The sequence below is a fragment of the Coloeus monedula genome (genome assembly GCF_965178545.1).
Source record: "Coloeus monedula genome assembly, chromosome: 24".
In the NCBI taxonomy this organism is placed as follows: domain Eukaryota; kingdom Metazoa; phylum Chordata; class Aves; order Passeriformes; family Corvidae; genus Coloeus; species Coloeus monedula.
The window spans coordinates 6,955,783-6,983,012 of record NC_138804.1 but is presented as its reverse complement, the minus strand read 5'-3'; the positions used below and the strand labels follow the sequence as shown (position 1 = coordinate 6,983,012).

Genomic DNA, 27,230 nt, shown 5'->3' with positions numbered 1-27,230 from the left:
GAATTTGCTTTCAGTTTTTTAAAAAGAAGTTTCTTACGGCTCTGAGAGGAAAAAACAGTTGGTGACGGAGCTGGAATGTGCCCTCGTGCTTTAAAAAATGAGTGCAAAGGGGCAAAAAAGCCACAAATGTCTTCTTATATATGAAAGAGTTGGGAATTGAAATTTCCTGGGCATCTTATGGGCTTTTTTCCCAGTGTTTGGACTCGTGTTTGACTAAGTGTTGCATCCAAGCATCCCTGAGCACAGGGAAGCACAACCCGTGCCGGCAGTGAGGCCATTAACTGCCAAATCCCCGGGTGGTGGGGGGAGTTACTGATGTAATTTGGGATAAAATAGGAAGAAAACATGAGAAATAATCCCTTGGCCCAGCTCTGTTTTCCTGCCGGCCCATTAGGGGATATTTGCCTTTGTTAATTCCGCTTGCTCAGGGCTTCCCGGGGCCCCTCGTCAGCCCGGGCCCGTTAATTAGCGCTGTGCCCTGGTCCCTGTAATCGTGGGTTTAATGGGACAATGGGGCAGTGTGAACCAACCGGCCCCGGTGGCCCCACGGGCAAAGCCGGCCCCGAGCTCCAGGGCTGGATGGATGCGGGACGATGGGAGGGCTGATGTGGGACGATGGGGGAGCTGGAAGATGGGGGTGACTGGAATGTGGGATGGAGGCTGGATGTGGGATGATGGGGGTGACTGGAATGTGGGATGTTGGGAGGGGGCTGGATGCCGCATGGGGGCTCTCTCTGTGACCCCTCCCATGGGAACAAGGGGCCTTCTGGCATTTGCTCCACTCCTCCGTGCTCAGCCGAGCGTGCTGTGCACCAGGGAGGAGCTGTGTAAACACCCTTGGAGCCCCAGGAGATAAATCTGTAATAAAACAGAACTGCTGAAGGGACTCTGCAGTGCTGGGGGGGTCGGGGGTGCGTTCGGGGGGTTGGAGGTCCCGGCTCAGAACTGCCACGCTCTCATCAGGCCATGGACAGACCCCAGGAGCCCAACCCCAGGCAAAGGGTTGGGGTCAAAGCAGGAATTTTGTGTGGCCACCACAGCCCGGTGCTGTTTGTTGGGGGAACCCCTTGGGTTACCCCGGGGAGCAAAGCTGGGAACTGCACCCGGCTCCTGTGTCTGAGGCCTCCCCAGGAGCTGAGACCGGCCAGCTCGTGTCACTGGTGGGGCTGGACAGGAGCTGTGGGGGCCTGGCAGCACCCAGGACCAGACCCCTGCTCACGGTGCCCTTGGGGAGTGCCCGGAGTCCCCCAGCGCTCCAGGGGCATCATCCCAGTGGGGCACTCCAGGGGAATTATGCCGTCCTGGTGGGGCTTTTGGGGAGGGAGCAGCCGCTCAGGGGCTGACGGGTCTGTCCCCACAGCTGGCTGCACCTTCGAGGAGGACAGTGACCCGAACCAGTGTGAGTACAGCCAGGGCGAGGACGATGACTTCGACTGGGAGCTCATCCGCAGTTACCTGATGCCTCACCTGACGCCTGACCTGCCCCACGGTGAGTCCCGGGGTCCCCCCGTGTCCCTGGGGATCTCCGTCCCCACCCCCCCTCTGTGTCCTGTACCCCAGGGCTGGACCGTGTGGCTCCTCCTGGTTTCATTCCTGCAGTGTTTTAGGCTTGGCTTCTGCCTGGTTGTGTGGGAAATGGGGAAAAATCCCATGTTTCTGGCTTTTTCAAATGTGGGGAAGGGCTTATGAGTTGGAGGCATCTCTACAGTCTTGGGAACTGTAGGAAAGAAAATGAAAATGGACTTTTAAAAAAATGGCATTGGTTTTAAACTGGTTTTTGTTATTTTCTGGGTCCATCTCCTCTCTGGCTGGCTGGGGGAGCAGAGCCAGCCAGGCAGCCGTGGGGAGCTGTTCTCTCCATGAGGATGGTGTGGGCACCGTGCCTGGGTGGCATTTGGGGGCTTTGCCCGCTCCCTGCTCCAAACTCTGCCCTGCTGTGACCCCCTGGAGCCGTCCCTGAACCCATTTGCTCAGTGAGATTCACTGGACTTGGGGTGCTCCTTGTTTCTGGGACTGCTGGCTCCTGCTTGATCCTGGAGGCCAAGTCCTGTACAGAAGAGCTGGTTTAGAGCTCAGCAGGAAAAATAACCTTTTTTATTTATTAAAGTATTACCGGCATTGTAGGGAACTCTTCACTGCTCCACCAGCCTGCCTCCAGCCATTTACCTTGTGCCTTCTTCATGCTTAATTTGGCTTTTCCCCTCCACTAACTCCCCTCTGCCTTTACCTTTTCCCATCACCTTTTCCTTCCATCCTTTCCCTGCTGGCACATCCTGGGTGCTGGGCAAGGGAAAACGACCCTCAGGGATCTGCTGGCAGATCCCTGCTCCTCCCTTGATGATTTTTCCAAGTAATTGCTTTAAACGGAGCTGTCTTAATTGGTGTGTGTCCGGGGGGGTTTCCTGGGGAAAGCAGAGCTGGGGGTTGAGGTGGCTCATGATGGAGAGTCTGAAACCTGTAATTAGTTGAGTTTTCTGCTCAATATTCAGCTGTAATTTAAAATCCGCAGTGAACTGCCTGCGTCTAAAGCCTGGGGGCTCGCAGAGGGCTGGAGGGTGGGGCAGAATGGGGCTTCTCTCCCTGCTTGTGGGTCAGCAGGAGATGGGGGCTTAAAGGAACACAAAGTTCAAGGAATGAAGTCCAGGACCGAAGGGGATGTGGGTGTGACATCCCAGGCTGGACGGGGTGAGCCTGAGCATCACAGTGTCACCCTGGGAAGAGAATGCTCGTCCCTGTAGCTCCCCTGGGACCAGGGAGATGCTGTTTGCTCATGGCCTTGGGCACCAGGGGGCTGCAGGGATCCTGTTTTTGGGTGGTTTTACCCCGTTTTGGGTGGGGAGCTGCGCAGGAGGCTCCTGCAGGCCCATCACCCCCTCGATCCCCGCAGCAGCTCAGGGGATCAAAGAGATTTCACAGCACCAGGGCCTCTCCAGGGAGCACTTTGCAAAGGAGTCTTGTGGTCTCAGATTAAAATGAGTTTTTATTGGAGATCAGCCAGTTTCAAGGAGTGTAGGATTTATTGGAGCGGGTGCTGGCTGCTGGCCACCTGCTGCTACCTTTCCATCCTACTCTCCTCTTGCTTTCTTGTTTGGTTTGGGGTTTTTTCCCCCCTTCTCTTGACTTGTTTCTCTTTCACCTAAAGATGATGGATGGGTCTCTCCCACGTTGCAATCGTGATTTTTTTTTTTTTTTTTCATCTCTTTATTGTTCTTTTTTTAAAGGAGCAGTTGCAGGGAGCTGGGTAAAGCAGGAGTGAGGCTGCAATCCCAGACTGGCTTGGGTTGGAAGGGACCTACTTCAAAGCCCCTCCAGTGCCACCCCTGCCCTGGCAGGGACACCTCCCACTGTGCCAGGCTGCTCCCATCCCCAATGTCCAGCCTGGCCTTGGGCACTGCCAGGGATCCAGGGGCAGCCCCAGCTGCTCTGGCAATTCCATGCCAGCCCCTGCCCACCCTGCCAGGGAACAATTCCTGCCCAAGATCCCATCCAGCCCTGCCCTCTGGCAGCGGGAAGCCATTCCCTGTGTCCTGTCCCTCCAGGCCCTTGTCCCAGGTCCCTCTCCAGCTCTCCTGGAGCCTCTTTTGGCACTGAAAGGGGCTCTAGGGTCCCTCACTCAAAATACTAAAACAGCATATTTGTGGGTGGGTTTTTTCCTCAAACATGCTTTTTCCTAGATTTTCCTTCCACATTCACTGACATTGTTTCCCTGTGCATCAGAGCTGCTGCTGTGTCCCTGCACAGCCCCGTCCCCTGAACTGTTATCCCCACCCTGAAGAGCTCTGATGTCTCTCCATCCCATCCAAGGAGTTGCTCCTTCAGCTCTCAGCTCCAGCACCGCTTCCCAACCAGCTCCTGCTGCACATCCATAAAACCAATTGTTTGCTCCCGTGGGAATTGCTGCAGTGTGTCCAAGGACCCTGTGCTGGTGGGAGATCAGCCCTCGATGCTGGGGCTCCTTTGGAGAAGCTCAGCACAGAAGTGGGGAGGGTTCCCTGATTCCCGTGCCGGCTCTGACATGGAGAAGGATTTGGCGCACGACAGCTCAGTCTTCCAGCGGGATTTCCTGGAGACAGATGCTGCAGTGCTCAGACCTGGTCCCTTGGCACCTCTTGTCTGGCAGTGCCGCCCTCTCGCTGTCATCCTGCCTGCCTTCCCTGCCTTCTAATAGCTCCTGGAAGTTTTTTTTTTATTTATTTTTATCTCTCGGTGATTTTGTAGGAGGAAAAACTCATCGAGACAGGGAAGCGGGGGGAGTGGGTTCTTCCCTCCTCCTCTTGCAGGGCTGTTTGGGTTTTCCCTGGAGGGATGCACGGATGGGAAACACGATGAGAAGAGCTGCCCCTTCCCTATGGGCCAGCAGGGCTTCCACTGGCCTTGGGCACTGCCAGGGATCCAGGGGCAGCCACGGCTTCTCTGGGAACCTGTGCCAAGCCCTCCCCACCTCACAGGGAACAATCCCTTCCCAGTGTCCCATCCAGCCCGGCCCTCTGGCAGTTTGAAGTGCCTCTGCTTCTCTTGTATTTATAAAAGAAACCCAACCCACACCCTGGGCTTCAGGCTAATGCCAGATATTTACAGCAGAGGAGGATAAAATTAGCACAAAAGCGAGTGGTTGGAACCTGCTTTTTCCAATATTGCAACACCAGGAAGAAAATTAAGAGGGGAAAGCAGAGTGTGTGGGAAGCCCTGCCCAATGAGGGATGCTCAGGTGCATCCCCGCTCCCAGGTGACCTGATGGGCATTCTCTGTCTTTTAAAATAACTCATCAGTGGTTTAATTTTAGTCTTGGCCTCTTTATTTTGGTCCTGTGGCTTTTTGTTTGCAAAGGGAGGGCAGAGGAAGGGCCCGTGTTTGTTAACAAGAGCCCGTTCGTTAATGAGGTGGCTTTTGGGAGATGTCCCCTGGCATGGGGTGGGTCAGTGGTCCCTCTCCACTCTGCTGTCGCCTGGACCAAATGGGGCTGATCTCATTAGAGCAGAAGTAATTTTGCTGGGGGAAATGAGAGGAGAAAAAAAGAGAAGCATGGACACAGTGCCTTCCCCTCGATGGGTGCAACGAGCTGTGCTGGACTCCGAGGAAATAAATTGTCATCGTTTTATTTCACCCTGAGTAGCCACCCCGAGGGGCTGGCAGGGCCAGGCGGCTGCGTGGGTCAGCAGCGTGGTGAAAACTCCCCTGGTAGGGATTTCTTTCCCTTGCCCCAGCTCCCGTCCCTGAAGGACGCACCGGGAGATGCGTGTGGTATCGGCACCGTGTCACTCACCCCAGCTGGCGCTGTGACTCCCTGGGGGTTTTGGGGTCCCCCTAGGTGCAGCTCCCAAATGCTGGGGCAGTGGATGGGTGCCCCCTGTGATCCCAAATGGTGCAGGGGGATGGATGGGTGCCCCCTGCAATTCCCCTTCACTGTCATTAGGCTTTTCTTGGAGCTGCTCAGTGGGAGTCGATGGGAGGAAAGTGCCTGAGTTTAGAATTAATAGCAAAGCATTGAGTGTCAGGAAAACAATGGTAGGCTTGAATAAACGGCCCAGGTTCATTATTTACAGCTTCTGCTGGTATTAAAATGGAGATTAATAATCCCCTTGTCTTTGGTGAGGGGGAGGATTTGGTGGGGCAGCTTCCCAGCCCTCCTGTATCCCAGCCCCATGGCTGTGATGGATGGCTCTGGGAGCTGCCACCGAGGGCTGGGACTCCTGCACCCCCTCTTGCCTCCAGCCTGCCTGGGTTGGAGTGTGCAGGACAGGGAATGATGCTGCCTTTGGGATCCCCTTTGGGGTTGCCATCCTGCCTGCTCTATAAATACGGCTTCAAGGCTGTGCTGGGGCTCCTGGTTTGGCTGCTGGTGATGTTGGGTGGTGGGAGGTGGGATCCCAGCGCTGCTGGTGGTGGGACAGGTCTGGGAATGACATCGCAGGCATTCCTGAGAGCTGGGATGCTGCTTCTGCTGCTCATTAAGCCAACGAGCTTTTCCCCCTGCTGAGCACAGTTTAAACGCGGTGACAACTGCGTGGTAAATGATACGAGGAGCTGGAATGGAATTAAACAGCTGGGACCCGGCTGGGAGGGGGATGGATGCAGCCAAAGCTGTGAGAGTTAAAGGAGGGTGGCATCGGAGCCTTTCCTGACCCCGGTGCCCTGGGGAGGCAGCAGCTCTGATCCTCCCCTCCTCACCCAGCAGCCAGGTCCCACCGCAGTGTCCTGCTGCTGCCCAAAAGGCGTTTGCCCTGACCCATCCCCGGTCCCTCCTGTCCTGCACATCCTCACAGGTGATCATGGACCAGTGCCCTGGGGCACATGAGCGTCTTTGTGGTCCCACATCCTCCACCTTCTCTGTCCCTGCTGGCAAAGCTCAGGAGTGGTGGAACAGGGGGATTGAAATCATGGAATCTCCTGAGCCGGGAGGGACCCACAGGGATCATTGATCCAACCCAGGCCCTGCACAGACACCCCAAATCCCACCCTGGGCATCCCTGGCAGCGCTGCCCAAACGCTCCTGCAGCTCTGGCAGCCTCGGGGCCGTGCCCATTCCCTGGGGAGCCTGGGCAGTGCCCAGCAGCCTCTGGGGGAAGAACCTTTCCCTGCTCTCCAGCCTGAGCCTGTCCTGGCCCAGCTCCAGCCGCTCCCTGGGTGCTGTCCCTGTCCCAGGAGCAGAGATCGGAGCTGCCCCTCGGGAGGAGCCGCAGCCCCACTGAGCTCTGCCCTCAGTGTCCTCTGCTCCAGCTGAGCCAAGAGCCCTCAGCTGCTCCTTGTGTGGCCCCTCCTGACCCTCCCCCTTCTCCCCCCTGCTGCAGGCTCCTACCTGATGGTGAACTCCTCTCAGCACACCCCGGGCCAGAAAGCTCACTTGCTCTTCCAGGCACTGAGTGAGAATGACACCCACTGCCTCCAGTTCAGCTACTTCATGTTCAGCCGGGATGGCCACAGCCCCGGCACCCTCAGCGCCTACGTCCGGGTCACCGGGGGCCTGGTGGGCAGCGCCGTCTGGAACGCGTCCGGCTCACATGGCCGCCAGTGGCACCAGGCAGAGCTGGCGGTCAGCCTGTTCTGGCCCAGCGAGTACCAGGTGAGCCCCAGCAGCCCCCGCCCCCAGCCGGACCCCCCGGCCACGGGTGACCCCCTGTTTGGTGCCGCAGGTGCTCTTCGAGGCGGTGGTTTCCGGCGAGCGCAGGGGGTACCTGGGCCTGGATGACATTTTGCTCCTGAATTATCCGTGCTGTGAGTGCCACAGGATGGGACCTGAGGGGGGATGCAGCGGGGCTGGGCAGCGGGGCTTGGAGCTGGTGTCCATTGGGATGGTCCTGGGGGAGCGGAGGGACTGGTGCCAGGGTGCAGCCTGATGGCGCCTGGGTGTCCTGACGTTATCTGGGCTGGTGGAGCTCCATCTCCTGGGCACCTCTGAGGCTCCTTTTTGCACCTCCATCTCCATTCCCACCAGCTCCAACATTGCTTTGGTTTTTATAAAACCTTGGAAAAGCACCGACTGAACATGGGGCCTGAGTGTCCCCATCAAGAGGGGCCACCTGGGCTGGTGGGGACCCAAAATCCCAGACTGTCCCAACACATTGGCTTGTGGGGTCACTCCCTTTTTCTTCCAGGCTGGGCAGCAGACCTGCCCCCTCTGTCAGTCCCATACCCTGCCTCTGGCACCAGCACTTTGGGGAGGGGAGGCTCATCCCTCCCTGGCACCCTGGCTGGTTCTGTGGGGACAGGAACACATTCCTCATTGAGCTGAGCTCTGAGGGTGGGGATCAGGCCTGTCCAGAGCTCAGCTCAGCTGAGACATCCTGGGTGGGTTTTTTGGGAGTGGGGGGATTTTTGCAGCAGTGCTGCCGTGGGTCCCTCAGAGCTCAGGTGCTTCCTCACCTCTCGCTTTGTCCCTCGGCAGCAAAAGCGCCTCATTTCTCCCGCCTGGGCGACGTGGAGGTGAACGCGGGACAAAACGCCACCTTCCAGTGCGTGGCCGCTGGCAAGGCCGCCGAGGCCGAGCGCTTCCTCATGCAGGTGAGGAGTGGCGGTGGTGAAACCACCCCAGGCAAGCCCACACACGGCTTTCCTCTGGGGGAAACTCCTGCTGGACGCGGTGGGAGAAGGGCGATCCCCCTGCTTTTCAGCAGACATCGTGTGGGGCACCCGTGGTGGCTCTGGCGGTGCTGCCGTGCCCCCGTGACGCCGTGTCTCTCCCGTGGGCAGAGGCAGAGCGGCGAGGTGGTCCCTGCTGCCTCGGTGAAGCACATCAGCCACCGGCGCTTCCTGGCCACGTTCCAGCTGGACGTGGTGTCCAGGGCGGAGCAGGACCTGTACCGCTGCGTCACCCAGTCCCCCCGCGGCGCCGGCGTCTCCAACTTTGCCGAGCTCATCGTCAAAGGTGGGTGAGCTGCCCTTGCCCACCCTGGGTCGTGGATGGGCCGCTCCCGCTCCATGTGTGCAGGGAAGGTGGGATGCCCGGCACACTGGGATTGTGGTTTCTCACTGTGGACGAGTTGCTACACGTGGACTGTGCAGCATAAAACCAGAAACTCCCTTTCCTGGTGGCCTTAGATCATTTATTTTTGATTGCAGTAGGTGGGAATTAATTAATTATGGTGAAACTGTGTGGCACCATGCTGGGCTGTGTAACTTACAACGATAATTAAGGTTTGATCAGATGAAACCCTATTGCAGCTGTTAAAGCCTTACTGTAAGTGATGGAGGGCACAGGCACAGACTGAAGTTTGAAGACTGGGTGGTGCCTTCCTGTACTTGGGTGACTCCCACGTCCTCTGGGTAGAGAATCTGAGTTTGTTCTGTGCTCTGCAGCACAAATCCCAGAATGGTTTGGGCGGGAAGGGATCTTAAAGCTCATCCAGTCCCACCCCCTGCCCTGGGCAGGGACACCTTCCACTATCCCAGAGCCCTCTCCAGACTGGCCTTGGACACTTCCAGGGACGGGGCAGCCACAGCTTCTCTGGGCACCAGAGCCAGGTGCCAGGGCCTCACCACCCTCACAGGGAAAAATCTTTTCCTAATATCCGATCTGAACCTGCTCTCTGTCAGTGTGAAGCCATTCCCCCTTGTCCTGTCACTTCATGCTCTTGTAAAAAGTCCCTCTCTGTCTCGTTTGTAGCTCCTTCAGGCCACAATTAGGTCACCCCAAAGGTTCTCTTCTCCAGCCTGAATGTGGTGGGTTGGTGTGGGAAGAGACATTGGAAATGTGTGAGTGCAGCTTGTAAACAAAATAAAACCATGCTACCTGTGGTGGTGCCAGCACTGGCCTGGCTCTGGGATGGCACAGCCCCTCCTGCGCTCTCTTCCAGAGCCCCCCACCCCCATCGCTCCCCCCCAGCTGCTCCGGGCCGGCTCCACCTACCTCATCATCCAGCTCAACACCAACTCCATCATCGGCGACGGCCCCATCGTGCGCAAGGAGATCGAGTACCGCATGACCTCGGGGCCCTGGTCGGAGGTCCACGCTGTGAACATGCAGACCTACAAGCTCTGGCACCTGGACCCCGACACGGAGTACGAGATCAGCGTCCTGCTCACCCGGCCCGGTGAGGGGGGCACCGGCAAACCGGGGCCGCCCCTCATCAGCCGCACCAAGTGCGCAGGTGGGTCCCTTGGGAGAGGTTCCCCGGCACCCCGAGCCCGTCCCCCGTCCTGTGGTGAGGAGTTAGCCCAAGGCATCCGTCTGTGTCTGTGTGTGTATGTCTGTGTGTGTTTGTCTCTGTGTCTGTCTGTGTGTGTGCTGTTGGCAGAGGAATCTGCTTGTTAACTTCTCTCAGTCATGCCAATTAGAGCTGATTAAACTCCCTGCCACTGATGGCACTTGGTCTCTCTCATCTCGACAGCCTGACTTGGGCTTGGTGACAGCACGAGGGCTCCTGTGGTGCAGGCACCTTTCTCTGGTTATCTGGGGCTGCTCGTGGGGCTGGTACCCGCCTTCACCTCCGCAGCGAAGGATGAGCCCGTGGGGGCTGCTGTCCCTGCAGTGCTGGTGGCTGAGAGATGTCCCCAGTGATGTCCCCAGCCCTGTCTGCAGGGCAGCAGCATCCTGTGCTGGGGCTGGTCCCAGTTCTGTGGTCAGGGTTGCTCTCTGCACTCATCCCTTTTGTCCCTATGCTGAAAAAGGGTTTTCCCTGATAAGATACATAAATCCATGCGATGTTTTGCTTCCTCACTCACCTGTCCCCATCTCTCATCCCCCACAGAGCCCATGCGGGCCCCCAAAGGCCTGGCCTTCTCTGAAATCCAGTCCAGGCAGCTGACGCTGCAGTGGGAGCCGCTGGGCTACAACCTGACCCGCTGCCACACCTACACCGTGTCCCTGTGCTACCGCTACTTTGTGGGCAGCGGCCACAACCAGACCTTCCAGGAGTGTGTGAAGATGGAGCGCAACACCAGCCGCTACACCATCAAAAACCTGCTGCCCTACAAGAACATCCACGTCAAGCTCATCCTCGCCAACCCCGAGGGGCGCAAGGAGGGCAAGGAGGTGATATTCCAGACAGATGAGGATGGTGAGTCTGCTTGGGGAGGTGCATCATCCCCCAAATTGGAACTCTCTAGCTGGTGAGCTGCTGGGATGGCATGGACGCATCCCTGGCTCCCGGTCCATGGGCATGAGGGGAATATCTCCTGAGCCAAGGGGGAGGCGAAAAGGATCTCGCAGCCCCAGAGCTGTGCAAGAGAAGGTGAGGGAAAGGGGCAGTGACGGTGTTTGGGGAAGGAAGGTGCCTGTGGGGCTGGGGGTGCTTAGAGGCTGGATTGGGATGTCACTGTGGACACACTGCCCTCATCCTTGGCGTGAAGTTTTGCCCATGGCTGGTCCAATGGAGGTGTGAGAGTTGGCTCATACCCAGCTCCTCACAGCACGAGTCATCCTCACCCGTTATTGGGAACTGCAGCCTGGCAGCCATAATAACAGGAATTAAAGCAATTAATGCTTTGCACTCAGGTAACATCTTCTATCTGCTTGGTTGCCGATGGATTCGGCGCTGCTGCATTTCTGGGGAAGTGCTGCTCACCAGGGCAGGTGCAGCTTGTCTCGGCTTCCCTGGTGCTCTGCCCTGGGGGAGTTGGCTCTCAGGTGGGTTCGGGTTTGTGCAGAGAGCTCTGCAGTGATAAGGCCCTGGTTTTTGGCAGCAGCTTTGCTCCTGTTTTCCCCCTGTTCCGGCTGTGCCCTGCTCTGGGTTCCCTGTCCCCTAAGCAGGAGGACATCCTCGCTGGAGGCTCCAGCATTGCTCCAGGACTTCTTTTTGGTTTTGGAATCTCTTGCTCTGGCCCAGCTGTTCCCTGAGGATCTGCTAGAGCTGAGGCTGCTGGGCAGGTCTGCCAGGTCCAGCCTCACCCTGGCTGCAGCTGTCCATCAGCAGTGCCTGGGTCACTCTGGCTCTGGAGATCCAGTGGAAATGGCAGGAGCTACAGGACAGAGCTGGCTCCGTGTGTCCAGTGCCACCATCAGTGACAGGCCACAGCCAGGGCTGGCCTGTCCCTCTGCTGAGTGCTGGGGGCTGAGTGTGGCCAGAGCATCCCTGGCTCTCACAGACTCATCTGTTAAGCAAGAACGGAATTAATCTCCAGAGCACTTTCTAGCAACAAGAATCAGCAATTAAAGTGGAGGAACTGGTAATTGCAAAGGATTGAGCTGGCTCCAGAGCCCTGGAGGACCCTGAGGAGAAGCCTGCCCTGGAATTCCCCTGCACATGCTCGCTCCTCTTTCCCAGGCCAGAAAGCAAAACCTGAAGAGCTGGAGCAGAGCTGGAAGTGTGGAAGTGTCTTCAGGTCCTTTTTCACCTTCAAAGCCTAAATCCAGCACCTTCCTCTGCACCCCAGCACTTTCCATATCCCCAACCCTGAGCCTGCCCTGGGGGCACCCAGCTCCACCCTGCCGGTGGTTTATTTTCCAGCTGTAATTGCTCCAGTTGTTCTCACTGAGCTCTGACTGCTCCAGCTGTTTGCTTATGGAATATTAATACAGGAGCTCCAGATGTCTTTTTGCTGTACTCTAATCACTCCAGCTGCTTTTCCCTGTGCCTCAATTAACTGGGGCTGGTGGCTTCCCCCTTGGATTGAACTTGAGGCTGTGAATACTTTCAGTCTCACGGAGATGGATCTATGGATATCCCCATGGATATATGGCAGATACTCCTCACGTGTCTGGCCCAGCATCTCCCTGCCTGCCTGGGAGGATGATGAGGATTTGAGCTCCTAGAACTGAGGATGAGCAGCTGCCTGTGCAAGTAAACCAACGTGCTGAAGGCTCAGTAATTGTGGTTTGTTTTGGCATGAGACCAGTTTTGGCAGCAGCATCCCCTGGGGCTGCTCCTGGTGGGCTGCGAAGATGCACCTCCCCATCCTGATTGGGAAACCCTGGTTCTGGGCTGGAAAATCCAAGTAACTGGGCCAAACCAAGGCTGTTGTTCCCAGCATCCCTCCTGGACCCCGGGCAAAGCTGTGCTGGGCGTGTGGGCACTGCGGGAAGTGGCTGCATCCATGGGTTGTCCAGCTGGTGTTTCGGTGCCCCCTATGGATCCAGGTGACCCACGGCTGGAGACTGTTCTGAGTGTGCATGAGACGATGAACCTCAGTCCGGGGGACCTGTGCAAACATCCCTGCAGTGTGTTGGTGCTGCAGGGAGCCCGTTCTCCCCGTGCAGGCAGGTGCATGCGATGCAAGCCAGGATAAATATATAGAATTCCATAAATAAATATATGCGTGCAAGTATGGATAGCAGAGGGGTGTTTGCACACCTGGGAGCTGTTGTGGGCATCCACAGCCTCTCTCAGCCTAGCATGGGAGCACGACATCTGTACTTATACGCATGAAAATATAGGCTGTATATATTATAATATCGAGATAATACACAAATTATCCTATAGACAATAATGATGATACAACATATAATAACAGAAAATAAGATGTAATTGTCTATGTAACACAGGCTATATATAACAATAGAAAATAACATATAATTATATATACTGTAGGTTCTGTGTATTAAAAACCCAATCTCTGTAGGTATGCACTTTCCTGCCCTACAGGTTTCCGTAATTCTCCCCGAATTTAATAAGCGCCCGTGTACTCGTGTAGGACACAGTGCCTCTGATTAAATTAACTTGTAAATCAGGTGGAAATAGCGCAATTGCACGGCGGGAAGCACGGGAGGTGATCCCTCTCTCCCAGCCCCATAATTACACCCGAACAAAAGCTGCAGAAAAAGCCAAGCAGAGGGAAGAGCTGCTGTCCCCCCGCAAGGTTTGGGAGTGGGGGATGCTGCCGGTGCCTTCCCGAGCCATCGCCTCCCCTTGCTGACCGCCTCGGGTGGAGAAATCCATCATAAAGGAGCGGATATTGATCCCAGTGCCGCTGATCGCTGTCAGTGATTACAGTTATTATTGTGCTGGTGTTAATTAGAGGGGAGGCTGGGGCAGGCCGTGCCTGTCTGCACGTGAGGATGTTGCTGCTCGCTGGCAGTGTCTCCACAGGAAGCTGATGGCTCCAGGGGAATTTGGGTTCTGGGGGAAAAGGGAATTTATTTATTTTCCTCACGCTGGAAAGCTCGGGCACCCTGTGCTGCGGCCGGTGCCTGGGCCGAGGTGCTGCAAGTGGTACCTGTGGGGTTTGTGCTGGTGTGGAGACCTCCCCCTCCCATGGCAAAGTGTCACCAGCACGTCCAGAAGCATCAATGCCTTGGGCATGTCCCTGCAGAGCCACCAGCCCTGTCTGGTGGCACATGCTGGAGATGGGTGACATGGCAAAGGGAATGTGGTGGCTCGGTCACAGGGCACAACTGCCACAGCCACCCAGAGGGGTTTCCAGGAGGATTTCTCCTTGCAGACCGGTTTCCTGCTGCATCCAAGCATGTCCCCTTTCCTTCCCCAGTGCCTGGCGGCATCGCCTCCGAGTCCCTCACCTTCACCCCGCTGGAGGACATGATATTCCTGAAGTGGGAGGAGCCGGTGGAGCCCAATGGCCTCATCACACAGTACGAGGTACGTCCTGGCCAGTGTGGCACCTGGGCGACACGAGGACATGGGAGGGGCCCACTGAGGGGTGTTGGAGGGGTCTGGGACAACCTCCGCTGTCGGCCATGGGGATTAGAGGCGGCTGCTGCTGCCCCTGAGCCCTTTGGCTTTTCCAGTGAACCTCTGCTTTTGTTTCACCTCGAAAATCCCTGTCTGCCTCCAGGCTGCCCTGTGACCGTCCCCTCCCCTGAATTTGTCACGTTAATCCCTTCTCCACCCGAATCTGGGCTCTGTCCCCTCTCCCCCGGCCACGGGTGATGCTGTGCCCTGTCCCTGCAGATCAGCTACCAGAGCATCGAGTCCTCAGACCCTGCGGTGAACGTGCCGGGCCCGCGGCGCACGGTGTCCAAGCTGCGAAACGAGACCTACCACGTGTTCTCCAACCTCCACCCCGGCACCACCTACCTGTTCTCGGTGCGGGCCCGCACCGGCAAGGGCTTCGGCCAGACGGCGCTCACCGAGATCACCACCAACATCTCCGGTAGGTTCCCCCACTGCATTCCTGCTGCTGGGGCTTCTCCTCCACTCAGGAATCCTATGGAGCCTCTGGCTCACTCCCGTGGTTTTGGTGGCTGGGAGGGTTTTGGTGGCTGGATGCTGCCACAGAAAGATGCTCTCGGTGGTGGCAGTTGGGCTGTGAGCCCCCGGGCAGTCCCCAGACCAGTGGGTCCCTGTCTGGGGAGTCCAGCCAGCCCAGTGCTGGTAGCTGGTGCTGTCTGAGCTCTCAGTGTACAAGCGAGGGATTAACTGGGCTTTGTTAATGAGCCGTGCAGCACTCGGGGCTCTTTGCTCATGTCCCAGCATCACATTAACTGCAGCAGCTGGGCTGAGCTGAGCGTGAACGGGGGCGCTGGAACACAGCGGCTCCAGCTGCACCCCAGCGACTGCCAGCGATGGTTTGGGGACCACAGGGCTATGCCAGGCATGAGGGGGGTCCCCCACCTTAGTCTGGGGGAGCTGCTGGGCTGGCTCAGGTGTGTTTCTGCCCTGGGGCGGGGGAAGCTCACAGTGTGCCAGTGATTCTGAGTGGTGCCATCCTTGGGCACATCTCAGCACTGGAGCATTCGGGTCCTGCTGAGGTTGGATCCCTCTCTCATTTCGTCCCCTCTGCCAGACTGGTGTTGGTAACCTCCCTTGGGCACACCAGGGGTCCACCCCCAACTCTTGTTCAAGACCTGGAGGGGTTTCCTTTATTTGCAGTAATTTGTGTTGCACCACTGGGTGATGCCTTGCCCCGGGCTAAGCTGCTTGTGCCTCAGTTTCCCCCCTGAGCCGGGGGAGCCCCAGGACTCATCCCTGCTCCCCTTGCAGCTCCCACCTTCGACTACGGGGACATGCCATCGCCGCTGAGCGAGTCAGAGAGCACCATCACGGTGCTGCTGCGGCCGGCGCAGGGCAGAGGGGCTCCCATCAGGTAGGTTGGGGCTGCAGGAGGGCGAGGCCCCAAAACAGGGTGAGCACAGTGGGGTCCAAGGAAGGGCAGGACCGTTCTTCCTGAAGCTAACCCGTGCCTGGCCCTCGGCAGCACCTACCAGGTGATCGTGGAGGAGGAGCGGCCCAAGAAGCTGAAGCGGGAGCTGGGGGGGCAGGAGTGCTTCCCTGTGCCGCTCACCTTCGACGACGCCGTGTCCCGCGGCTCCGTGCACTACTTCGGGGCCGAGCTGCCCGCCAGCAGCCTCACCGAGGCCAAGCCCTTCACTGTGGGGGACAACCAGACCTACAGCGGCTACTGGAACCCGCCCCTGGAGCCCAAGAAGGCCTATCTCATCTACTTCCAGGCCATGAGCAACCTCAAAGGGGTGAGTAGCCCTGGCACCCCGCTCCAGCCAGGGGTTGGACCAGGTAAAGGCAGGCTGGGGTCTGGGGGCTGGTAAAACTGGGACTGCTTTTAGATCCCTCTCCTTTGGGTCACAATCTGGGTCCACCCCTGGTGTCCTGCCAGGGGGCAGTTGGTGCTCCAGGCCACCCCTATGGCATGTTGAGATCATGGGTGGGAGTCCTGTCCCCATCTCGGTGCCAATGCTGGGGGTGGAGCAGCCCAATTTCCCCCACCCACAGCAGAACCAGCCAGGACCCCAAGAAGCACCAGTGCAGGGGAAGACCCCATTCCTGGGTCTGCTCCTGGGTTGGAGAAGGATGGTTTGGGCAGCCAGAGCTGTGTGTCACAGTTGGGACCCACTGCTGCGGGACGGCCAGTCCCAGCTCCAGGGAACTCCTGGGAGCTCCTGGCTGCCCTGCTCTCCCTGCTGCTGCCGGTTCCCTCTGCGGAGCTGCGCCCCTTGCACTGATTCCTCCGAGTCACCGGCAGGACCCCCGGGACCCTGTGGGGACCCTTCTCCACATCACCGGCTCCGGCAGCTCCTGTTCCACCCGCGGGAGCATCCTCGTCCTGCGCACCTCGGTCCTGCTGGAAAGGCGCCGGTTATGGAGTCCCCTCCTCTGCTCCGGGGTCGTTCACACCTCGCTGCGCTGTAATTAGAGCCGGGAGGGACAGGGAGGATCCCGGCTCTGTCTCGCTCGGCACCGCTGGATAGTAACTGGTGGCTGATGCTGTGTTACAACGTTCCTGCTGGGAGGCAATGGATTTGTCCCAGCTGCCGTCAGATGTTGGAAAAACGCTGGATCGTAGCTGGGGTTTTTCACGGTTTTTGTGCCAGATGAAGCAGGAGAAGGAAAAGCTGGAGACCCCAGCGAGAGCAGTGCTGGAGCTGGCCCTGCCCTGGGCATGTGGCATGGGCAGGTCTTGGGCCGGGGGTGGATGGAGCAGTATTGGTGCCTGGTGTCCTGAGAGACTGGAGGATGCTCGGAGAAGGCAATCCTGCCAAAATGGTGCTTTTTATTTTGCAACAGAAGTCAGATGCATGGAAAAATGGAATATTTTAGCTGAACCCATCCCTAAATTGCAAATGTTAAAACTGTTGGAGACTTGAGCTGGAACCTCATGGCAACCTCAGCAGGTGCAGAGTACCAGGACTGGGGCTTGAAACCTTGACTGATGGAAGAAAACCCATGAAGCTCTGGATGACAACCTGGGAATGTTTCAGCTGTAGCTGGTGACAGTCGGTGACATGTGGCTTGGCTGCGCCTGCTGAGTCCTCCCACGTTCTTGAGCTTTGCTGTCCCCTCTGTGCCAGGAGCAGTGGCTTCAGCTAAACCTGGGAATTCTGGGGACAGATCATTCTGCAGCATCTCTTGGGATGTGCGTCCCCAGGAGCTCCGTGGGTGCTGCAGCACAAATCCCCCACAGACTCCCTCGGTTTGGGGGCTGAAGCACCAACGGGCCAGCCCCGTGCCCACCCAGCCTCGCTCGGGGCGGGAGTGGGGAGCAGAGCCATGGGATGCTCATCCAGCACTGACCCCCCCTTTTACCTCCGTAGGAAACTCGGCTGAACTGTGTCCGGATCGCTCGCAAAGGTGAGCCCTCCCTTTCCCCTGATCCCACCGTGGCTGCAGCTCCGGCCCCGTGGCTGCTCTGGGGTTGGGGCTGTGCCAGTGGGTTGGGACCGGCGCTGGTGGTGGTTGGGCTGCATGTGATGGGTTATTCCAGCCCCAACCCCGACTCCTTTGCTTCCCACTCTCTTTGTGTCTGGGGTTTTTCCCTCGGTTCAATTTTCCTTCTCAGTGCTGTTACCGTGGTGGGGGTGGCGGGCTGGAGCGGTGGTGCTGGACACTGAATCCAGGGATGGATGATCTGACGTGGGGTGTGATGAAAGGGGCACGAAGGGGCTGTCTCACCCCATTGGGACTGAGAGAGGGACTTGTCCACGGTCGTAGTGTGGCACTGCAGAGCCCTGTCACGTCTTGGTGGAATATCGTGTGTTCATGGAGCAATGAGCATCCCATGGGATGAATCCCAGGGTTTTCATGTCTGATGCCAACCCCCCTGGAGCTGAGTGCTGACCCCTCCTGCCTGTCCTTGTCCCCTGGCAGCTGCCTGCAAAGAGAGCAAGCGTCCCCTGGAGGTGTCCCAGCACTCGGAGGAGATGGGCCTGATCCTGGGGATCTGTGCCGGGGGCCTCATTGTCCTGATCATCCTGCTGGGAGCCATCATCGTCGCCATTCGGAAAGGGTGAGGAGACCTGGGCTGGTGGCTGGCACTTCATCCATCCTTCCTTTGCAGCTCAACCCTTCTCCACCACCCCAGCACTACCTGGGGGTTACTGGTGGGGATTCTGCTGCACTGGGCAGGCTCCAGACCCTCCCTCAAGTTGTGTCTCTGTGTGCCTTTGCATCCCACTGGACACAGACCCCCGCACTCTGTGGCACCAGGCATGGCAGGGGACACTGGGGACCGAGCAGCAAAGTCCTCAGGATGTCCCTTCCCCCTCTGCAGCTTTGTTGGCGCTGTCCCTCTCCCCCATATTTTTCCATCTTTTGCCTCTTTTCCTGCTGCTGCTTGGCTTTGTGCTGCGCTGGTGATCCTGCATGGATGGAAACGCTTCTGGCCGTGCCCGGGCCCTGCGCCACTGCTGAGCCCAGCTGTCCCTGTCCCGCCAGCTCTCCCCTGCCAACAGCAGCCAGGGGACCCTGGGGTGTGGAGCCCTGCACCCCCAGCCCAAAATGACAAAAATCAGTTTAATCTGTGCTGAGATGTTGCCTCTGGGCCCCCCTGCTGCCTTGGCCAGGCCAGTGTGAGCACATCCAGCATGGATGTGGTCGTGGCCATGGAGGTGGGCTTGCACTGGGGGAGCTCCTGGGGTGGGAGGGAGGAGGGCGAGGGCTTTTCGGGACATTCATCCCCGGGAGCGCCGGGGATGCGGCCACTGCTTTTCACGTGGATGCAACGCCCTGGAAAAGCGGCTGCTTCCGTGCGGGGCTCGAGGCAGCGCCGGGCCGGGGGGGCTCTCAGAGCTGGGATAAAGGGCAGCAATTAAACACGGGGCTTGGGAAGATGGAGCAAAGTACATGAACAGCCAGAGGGAGAGAAAAACAGCAGGGCACAGCCTCGGCACCCGTAAATCTGCAGCTCTTTATGGCTCCGTGTGCTCTGGAAGGATCCTTGCAGATTTATGCTGCTGGAAGAACGGGGCTGTTGCATCCCTGCACACTTTGGGGTGCAGGGCTGGCTCATGGCTCCATTGGATCCTTCCCTGATGGGGCAAATGCCAGCAGTGCTGATGTGTTTTGGGGAGTGATGCTGTGGGTGGGAAGCTGTGTGTGGCTGCTGCATTCCCACTGCTGGTGCTGCGGGACAGGAGGAGGAGCAGCTCTGCTTCAGCATCCCAGGATGAACCTGTTGAAGGACAAATCAGAGCCACAAATTAGATCTGGTGCTGAGAGCCCTGAATTTGGGGCTGTTGGGAAGCTGGGATGAGCTCGTAAATCTTCTCCAGAGTGCTTTGCCGTTGGAGAAACATTGGTGTGGTGGAATGGAAATGCAGCCTTGGAATATGTTTGTCTCTAGTAAATGGTGCACTGGGAATGTGACATCCTGACCCCATCATCCCCTCTGGGCCCCTAGCCAGCAGCCTGGGGGAAATCCCTACATTTTGGACATCTTTGTTGTTCACTCTTAAAAATTATGGAATAACCCCTTGGACAAGGGTGCTGTGGTCACTCTGAGAGCTGGTGCTTGTGCTCTCCTGCTGGGATGCCAGCTCCTGCCTGGAGTAAATAACCTGTGGGTGCCAAAGGGGAGCCGGATTCCTTCATGGTGCATTGAATTTTCTGGCAGCTGACTTGCCCCGTAACCTCCCTTCCCTGTGCTGGAGAAAAGCTGCTTATGCAATTTCTGCTGTTCTCTTTGTTTGCACGCTTGCCAGGAGGAACTACTATTCCTACTCCTATTACCCGTAAGTGTCATTCTCCTCCTGCTTTACCCTCCTCCCGGCCGCCCCCCTCACCCTGCTGCTCCAACAAGTCCTTTTCCTCTGCCAAGTGCATTTTAAGGGTCTCTTTGGATCAGGGAAAATAATGCTGCCGAGCTTGTTAGAGACTGAAGGCAGCATAAAGGGGAAGGGTCAGCGATTCTGAGTTGAATTCTGGATTTTAGTGGTGCCTTGCAGTGTTCCAGCCCCACCACGATGCCGACACAGGCTCAGATCTCCTGTTCATCCTTCTGGTTTAAGCGCTGCTCTGGCTTCAGAGCCTGATGCTGCCTCTCAAAAACATCCATTCAAGTTTCTTTGCTGAAATGACTTGAATTTGGGGTGTGAGGTTCTGTCCCAGTGAGAACTGCTGGGATTTCCCAGCACCTTTGTTAGGTGCCTAAAGGGACCCTGCATGGGAGGCAGAAGCCTCTGCAGCAAGTGCTGAGCACAGGTGCAGTCAGGAGGTCCAGCCCATCCCTTGGGATGGATTTGGCCCCTGACACGGCTTTAAAATCACAGAATGGTTTGTGTTGGAAGGGACCTTAAAACTCACCTCATTCCAACCCCTGCCCGTGGGCAGGGACGCCTTCCCCTAGACCAGGGGGTTGTGCCTGGAGAAACAGGGCTGGGGAGGGCTGGGGCAGATCCATGTGATGGGAGATGTCTGGAGAGAGCCTCTGATTGCACAAGGAGCACTCCTGGCTGTCCAAGGGCAGGGGACAGGAGTGGATGTTGAGGTGAGCAGCTGGAGTTGCTGCAGCCAGCGAGGGATGCTGCACGTGGGGCTGCGCCCGGCTTGGGACAGCAGAGCACCAAAGTGTGATGACCATGCTGCTGGGAATAATCCATCCTGCTCCCTGGAATAATCCAGGCCCAGGAGCTTTCAGGGGATCTGAGAGCACCTGATGGTGAGCCCTGCTCACTTCTGCTCCTCCCTGCTGCAGGAAACCCATGAACATGACCAAAGCCACCATAAACTACCGGCACGAGAAGACGCAAATGATGAGCGCCATCGACAGGAGCTTCACTGACCAGAGCACCCTGCAGGAGGACGAGCGCCTGGGGCTGTCCTTCATGGACACGCACGGCTACGGAAACAGAGGTGAGGAATGGGGACCCCAGCATCCCCCTGCTTCCTTCCAGCCATAGCAAGGAGGCCCAATAAGCCCAAAATATCACAGAAACAGCCTGCCTCAGCTCCAGGAGTGTTTGGACAACGCTGTCAGGCACAGGGTGGGGTTGTTGGGGTGTCTGTGCACGGCCAGGGGTTGGACTGGATGATCCCTGTGGGTCCCTTCCGACTCAGGATATTCTGTGATTCTCTAAATACTGACGGCTTGGTGTTACATCTGTTTTAGACTGATGTGTGTGGCATAGCAGGCTCTTCCCTGCCCTGTGTAAATCTCCAAGGGCAGGGATCTCATCGATGTTGGAGCTTTTGCCACCATCCAGGCTGTGCTGAAGGGAAAGCTCTTGTGGGGAGCTGGGTCTCTATCTTCTCGTGGAGATCTGAGCTTGGGTTGGGCAGTTTGAGGCCATTTGTGGGCTCAGGATCTGGCCGCAGCCCCCCTGGAACTGGGTGAGTCCCAGCTCTTGGTTTACGCTGAGGTTGGAAGCTTCCCCCAGCCTTCCCCACGCAGCCTGGGCTTCGAAGGGTTAAAGAGCCCTCGTGCTCACATCAGAGGGAGACTGATAACTTCACACCCACCGGAGGATGTGTCTCCGTGCTGATTTAGTTGTAAAATAACTCGCTGGATGCCCCAGTTTCAGCCATATGCTAATAACATCTGTTACAGTAACTGCAAGATGCTGCCTGCGCGCGGCTCTTCCGCGCCGGCTGCCGGATCCGCACGCTTCCCGCCGTTGTCTCACGGATCATAAAAGCCCAGAGGGCAAACTCTTCCTGCTCTTAATACACAGAGCTAGGTTAGGTGTATTTTTTCTTTGGTCACTGTCCTTGAAACTCAGAGGCTGGTGGGGCTGAGTTGGGGAGCTCAGGCTGCTTGCCATGGCTGGGAGAGTCTCCGGTGCCTGTAAACATCCTTAATTAACGAAGGGAAATGAATGACTTGGTGACTGGTTGGTGGCTGTTCCCCCTGTGCTTCAGTTTCTGTGCATTTAAAAGAAGGTCACTAATCCTTATGGAAACCCAACTGGTTCCTCAGTGTGTGGCTGTGGCAGCACCTTGCAAATGCCAGCAATTAATTAATTTCTCATTAATCCCAGTGGCTGATGAGCCCATTGGGCAGGTCATGGGGTGCAGAGGGACCCTCCTGTGTTGTCCTATTGGTTCCCACTGCCAGGGTGCAGTGTTAGATGGGATATTGGGAAGGAATTGTTCCTTGTGAGGATGGGCAGGCCCTGGCACAGGGTGCCCAGAGCAGCTGTGGCTGCCCCTGGATCCCTGGCAGTGCCCAAGGCCAGGCTGGACATTGGGGCTGGAGCAGCCTGGGACAGTGGGAGGTGTCCCTGCCCGTGGCAGGGGTGGGATGGGATGGGATTTAAGGTCCTTTCCCACCCAAACCTGGGGGTCCCTGCCTGCCCATCTCCCAGGAGCAGCGCAGAGCATCAGGTTTTGCGCAAACCTAGATTTTGGGATCTGGTGTGGGAACTTTCCCTGAGAAACACAGGTGAGGTCTCAGCCTGGCTCTGCTGGTAATGACACAGCAACGACACAAACCAGGTAAATACTGCACAGACTCCCCATCAAACAGCAGCAAGCTCCATTTGTGGAATCTGTTGCTGGTTTCTAGCAGTGAGGAAAATGAACTGTTAAGCTGTGCTGGAGACATTGGCAAGGTGATTTTTCAACTCAGGATCTTGTGTGGATATTTGGGCATGGACCTCTTGCTTGTCTGCATGGGAGCTCATTGTTCCTGCTGATGGGAAATGAGGTTATTACCCCGTTATGGCCTTGCCCACTGATTTCTAATAGATCTGCTGGGCTCCTAAAAGGCTATGCTGGGCATTTTTGGCTCTGTGGTGCAGGAAGAGCTGCAGAGAGCATGAGAGGATAGGAGTGGGATTGCGGGCTGGACCCCCTGGTGGTCCCCAGAGAGGGGCTCCAGCACCAGCGTCTCCCTGGGAGTTTTCCCTCAGCCCTCCGTGGGCGCCGGGGGTGATGGGGATGCAGCCCAAGGTTTTGCTGCCCTGATGGCCTCTGGTTGTCCCTCCTTGTGCAGGTGACCAGCGCAGCAGTGTGGTCAATGAGTCCAGCAGCCTCCTGGGGGGCTCCCCCCGGCGCCAGTGCGGCCGCAAGGGCTCCCCGTACCACACGGGGCAGCTGCACCCGGCCGTGCGCGTGGCCGACCTCCTGCAGCACATCAACCAGATGAAGACAGCGGAGGGCTACGGCTTCAAGCAGGAGTATGAGGTGGGGACAGCTTGTGCCAGGGTCTCGGGGGGAGTGGGAGGTGGGATGGATGGGGGAGACATGAAGTGGATCTGTGAGCAAGGAGAGGATGCTCCAGGTCTGGAGCTCTGGGTGGGAGCTGGAGCTCACAGCTCTGGGCTGGCATTGTCAGTGTGGGGGTGTCCCTGAGTCAATGGCTGGTGCTGGCAGCTTTGGGTTATTTGTCAGCTTGAGCAGGTCCCTGGGATGAGCCAAATCAGCCCTGCCAGCCCTGTCCGCAGTGCGTCATCCCAGCTCTCCTGCAAGGCCAGGGCTGCTTCTTCCTGTCCCTTTCCCTGTCCCTTTCCCTGGGCATCACTGTGTCACCTTCTGCTCTCCAGCACACTTGGCCTGTCATAAGCATGGCTTTAGCCTAAGGACAAACAAATCCTCTGCAGTCTGGCAGCTCCAAGACCATGAAGACCCTGGGGTGGGTGATGCCAGGGCAGGGATTTCTCTCCCAAGAGTTGCTGGCTGCATCATGTCCATCCCAGCTGGCCAGGTTGGAGCACTCGTACCAGAGCAGGGAATTTCATAAGCCTCTGCCTCAGCACAGCCAGCAGGGTCATTTCCCGACTCCTTGGTGTCCCACAGGTCTGGAGACTGAAATTTCCCAGTGAAATTGCTGTTTAATGCTTGGCTGTTTCAGGAACAGGAGCTCTCCCCCCCTTTCACGCATTGGACAAACCAGGGCTTGCGATAATCATTAGTGCTCCTTGAAAAGCTGCTGTATGTTCTTGGAACTAGTCATTTGAAAGCACTCAGATATTATGGGAGGGGAGAAAACATGTAATTTCCTTCCACTTTCCCCCTCTTATGCCAATCTATGAATGTCACTGTTATTACACACAAACCTGTTCTGTGCTAGGGAGAGAAAGGGGCTGAGGAGGTTTAGGAAAAAAAAAAACACAACCAGCCCTGGAGAAAAAAAACCAGGCAGTCTGTAATTTGCTGGAAAATTGAGCATTTTGTGGATGCAACAGGAGTGTGTAGCTGGCAGAGTGTGCTGTGGAGGTGGAGCTGGGGCTGCAGGAGACAGGTGTTGGGGTGGAGGGACCACCCTGTCTGCCCTGCTGCCCAGGGAGCTTTTGGGGCTGGGGGGACCCCACATTCCTGCCCTCGGCTTGGGATGTCCATCCTTTCCTTGCAGAGTTTCTTTGAAGGCTGGGATGCTTCGAAGAAGAAAGACAAGACCAAAGGGAGGCAGGATCACATGTCCACATGTGAGTGCCTTTAGCAAAGGCTTAGACCCCAGAAAGCTTCAGAAACCCGAGTTCTGCAGGTTCCTGGGGCAGAGTGATGGCCCAGGGTGCCCTGGTGGGTGACCAGCCCTGGCACTGATGATCCCTTGTCCCCTTTCCCCAGACGACCGTCACCGCGTGAAGCTGCACCCGCTGCTGGGTGACCCCAACTCTGACTACATCAACGCCAACTACATCGACGTAAGTGGGGACAGGGCCCGTGTCCTTGGGGTCTGGGCTGGAACAGGAGCTTCCTGTGGATCCTGTGGACTCTCGGGGTCTGTCCAGCAGCATTTGGAGGAGTCTGGACACCCCAGGGTGGGCTGGTCAGTGCATCCTTGGAACTCATCATGAAGGACCTGCCTGATTTATTGGTGTTCAACAGCAGTTTCTGCTCATCACATCTCTCCCTCCTCTGCTCTGCTCTGCTCTGTCCCTCCTTTCTCATTCCCTCTCTGCTTTTCCATCCCCTCACCTGCTCACGTGGCTGTGGATCTCCCTCTCCCTGGGTGGAGAATGCAGGGGTTAAGAGGACCAAGGGACCACCTGGGGCTCACAGTGGGCTACCCCTGGATCCTGCTGGTGTGTGTGAATCTGGTGATGTCCCCTGTCACCTCCAGCATCGCTGGCACCAGGGCAGGTGCAGGAAGGCTCCAGCATCTCATAGAAGCAGCAGCAAATCCCACTCTTCTCTCCTGCCCAGAGGGTGTTGTCTGTCAGTGGTGGCCTGATCCCAGTGCCCGAGCAGTGTCCCTCTGCCTGTCCCTGTCCCCTGTGTCCTTTCTGCCCTGTCTCTCCCCGGCCCGCTCTGGGGCAGTGCTCTAACCCCTCTCTGCTCTGTGCCTCACTAATGTCTCTGATCTTTTTCTCTCAAACCTGTGTCCCAACGGGATCATTAAGATTCGGATTAACCGAGAAGTAAGTAACTGTTCCCCCACTCCTCCCTTCTCTGCTCCCATCTCCTGCCAGGCCTTGCCCTGGGCAGCGTGGCCTAAACACCATCAGGGAGAGGCAGGCTGGGAAAACGTGTCCATAAACTGGGAATGGTCCAGGGAATGGGAAAGCAGGGTCTGTGTGGCACTGGGGCATGGAAAGCAGGGCCCGTGTGCTCAGAGAAGGGGTTGAATTCGACCCCCAAAAATCGCACGGGGGATGGAGAAGCCACTGTCACCTCCATGTGTGTGGTGTGGTTTAACTTTGCTGGACCCTTGGCCACGGTGTGGACACTGTTCACAGTCCCTCTGGCAGTGGCCTGGCTGGAACGTGCTCTTGGAGCTGGGGTGTCCTTGTTCAGGGTTGAGCAGTGGGGATGAAGGAGGGGAGCGGGGCTGTCTCAGCACCAGGGGGCTGCTGTGGGGTGGGGGGTCAGCAACAGGGCTCTCCTGGCAGCAGGAGCTGGAGTGGAGCCCGTGGATCCCTCAAGGCACTGATAAAGGATCCTGGTGCAGACCAGGGGTGAGCGTTGGGCATTACCTGAGCCTCTTGTGGGATGCAGGAGATGCACCCTGCCAGGACAGGGTACACTGAGTGTGGGGTGGCTGCTGAACCTCCTCCTCCTCCTGCGGTGGACCTGCAGGATCTGGCCCAGTGGCTGTGGGGAATTTCTACCATTGGGTGACTGGGAAGTATCTGATGGGTCTGTGCCCCAGCTCTCGGGTGTCTCAGTGTCCCCCAGCTTGGGACTGATGTCTCTGCTTCCCTTGCAGGGCTACCACAGGTCCAACCACTTCATCGCCACGCAAGGTGAGCCACGCCCTGCCCTCTCAGCCAGTGCTTCCTCAGCTCCTGATGTAGCAGCCAGGTTTTGCTCCTGGTTAAACCTTGCAGGAGCAGGAAGGGAAGGGAGGGGCCCAATGCAGAGCAGCTCCCACCCCTCCTGCCTCCCCTTGGCACTGCGCAACCCTGGGGAAAAGGGCTCTGAGGCACTGTGGGGCTGTTTGTGCTGCACGGGCAGGAGGGGGGACGTGGTGGCATTGGGACACTGCCAGGGCTGGGTTCTGCTGGTGGTGCCCATCCATCCATGGGGGCTTCTCCTGTGTCCCACAGGGCCCAAGCAGGAGATGGTGTATGACTTCTGGCGCATGGTGTGGCAGGAGCACTGTTCCAGCATTGTGATGATCACCAAGCTGGTGGAGGTGGGCCGGGTAAGGATCCCGTCCCGTCCCATCCCTCCGGGCTCCAGCTCTGCTGGAAGCCGCCTCCACAGAGCCAAACCCCATCCTGTCCTCTCCTTGCAGGTGAAATGCTCCAAATACTGGCCTGATGACTCTGAGATGTACGGGGACATCAAGATCACGCTGGTGGAATCGGAGACGTTGGCTGAGTACGCTGTGCGCACCTTCGCCCTCGAGAGGGTACGGCCCTGCCCCTGCCCGACCCCCGCTCAGCCACCTCTCACCCTCCACAGCTTGGCACTTACCAGTACCCTGTTTATGTAACCCAGTATGGGGCCACCAGGGGCTCCTTCCTTTGCCTTTTCCCTGGCTCTGTGCCCTGTGCCGGGCGAGTGGCTCAGCCCTGTGCTGGTTTGGACAGAGAGTGAGTGTTCAATTTTCGTGTGAGTGGGGTGAGATGAAGGACGCTTCCCTCTCCTCTGGGCTGGAGGTGATGCAGCCATCACTCTGCAGCGTGGGAACTGGAGATGGAGCCAGTGCAATTTACACTTGATCTACAGGAATGTCATGTTACTGTCTGGTGATAGGGCAAGGAGGCTGAGGCTGCTGCCACCTCCTTTTTCTCCTTGGTGTTTTTTAACCCTCGTGCAGCCAAGAGGAGGGAGCTGCGGGGC

The 27,230-nt window shown here is 57.5% G+C and overlaps 1 protein-coding gene across 1 annotated transcript in view; it reads left to right on the top strand.

Annotated features, from left to right (window-relative positions):
• PTPRU (protein tyrosine phosphatase receptor type U) overlaps nucleotides 1-27,230 on the top strand; it is a gene marked incomplete at its 5' end in the record, with an annotated part of 53,897 nt that overhangs the window by 14,125 nt on the left and 12,542 nt on the right. The window contains 20 exons of the mRNA XM_082296704.1: nucleotides 1,361-1,489; nucleotides 6,789-7,060; nucleotides 7,131-7,212; nucleotides 7,883-7,998; nucleotides 8,188-8,362; nucleotides 9,291-9,584; nucleotides 10,185-10,493; nucleotides 13,858-13,967; nucleotides 14,280-14,481; nucleotides 15,312-15,414; nucleotides 15,526-15,799; nucleotides 17,378-17,414; nucleotides 17,931-18,069; nucleotides 20,755-20,912; nucleotides 22,993-23,183; nucleotides 24,352-24,424; nucleotides 24,567-24,643; nucleotides 26,149-26,185; nucleotides 26,489-26,586; nucleotides 26,680-26,796. Of these exons, the coding sequence (XP_082152830.1) occupies nucleotides 1,361-1,489; nucleotides 6,789-7,060; nucleotides 7,131-7,212; nucleotides 7,883-7,998; nucleotides 8,188-8,362; nucleotides 9,291-9,584; nucleotides 10,185-10,493; nucleotides 13,858-13,967; nucleotides 14,280-14,481; nucleotides 15,312-15,414; nucleotides 15,526-15,799; nucleotides 17,378-17,414; nucleotides 17,931-18,069; nucleotides 20,755-20,912; nucleotides 22,993-23,183; nucleotides 24,352-24,424; nucleotides 24,567-24,643; nucleotides 26,149-26,185; nucleotides 26,489-26,586; nucleotides 26,680-26,796 (2,993 nt within the window). The remainder of the gene's footprint in view (nucleotides 1-1,360; nucleotides 1,490-6,788; nucleotides 7,061-7,130; nucleotides 7,213-7,882; nucleotides 7,999-8,187; nucleotides 8,363-9,290; nucleotides 9,585-10,184; nucleotides 10,494-13,857; nucleotides 13,968-14,279; nucleotides 14,482-15,311; nucleotides 15,415-15,525; nucleotides 15,800-17,377; nucleotides 17,415-17,930; nucleotides 18,070-20,754; nucleotides 20,913-22,992; nucleotides 23,184-24,351; nucleotides 24,425-24,566; nucleotides 24,644-26,148; nucleotides 26,186-26,488; nucleotides 26,587-26,679; nucleotides 26,797-27,230) is intronic.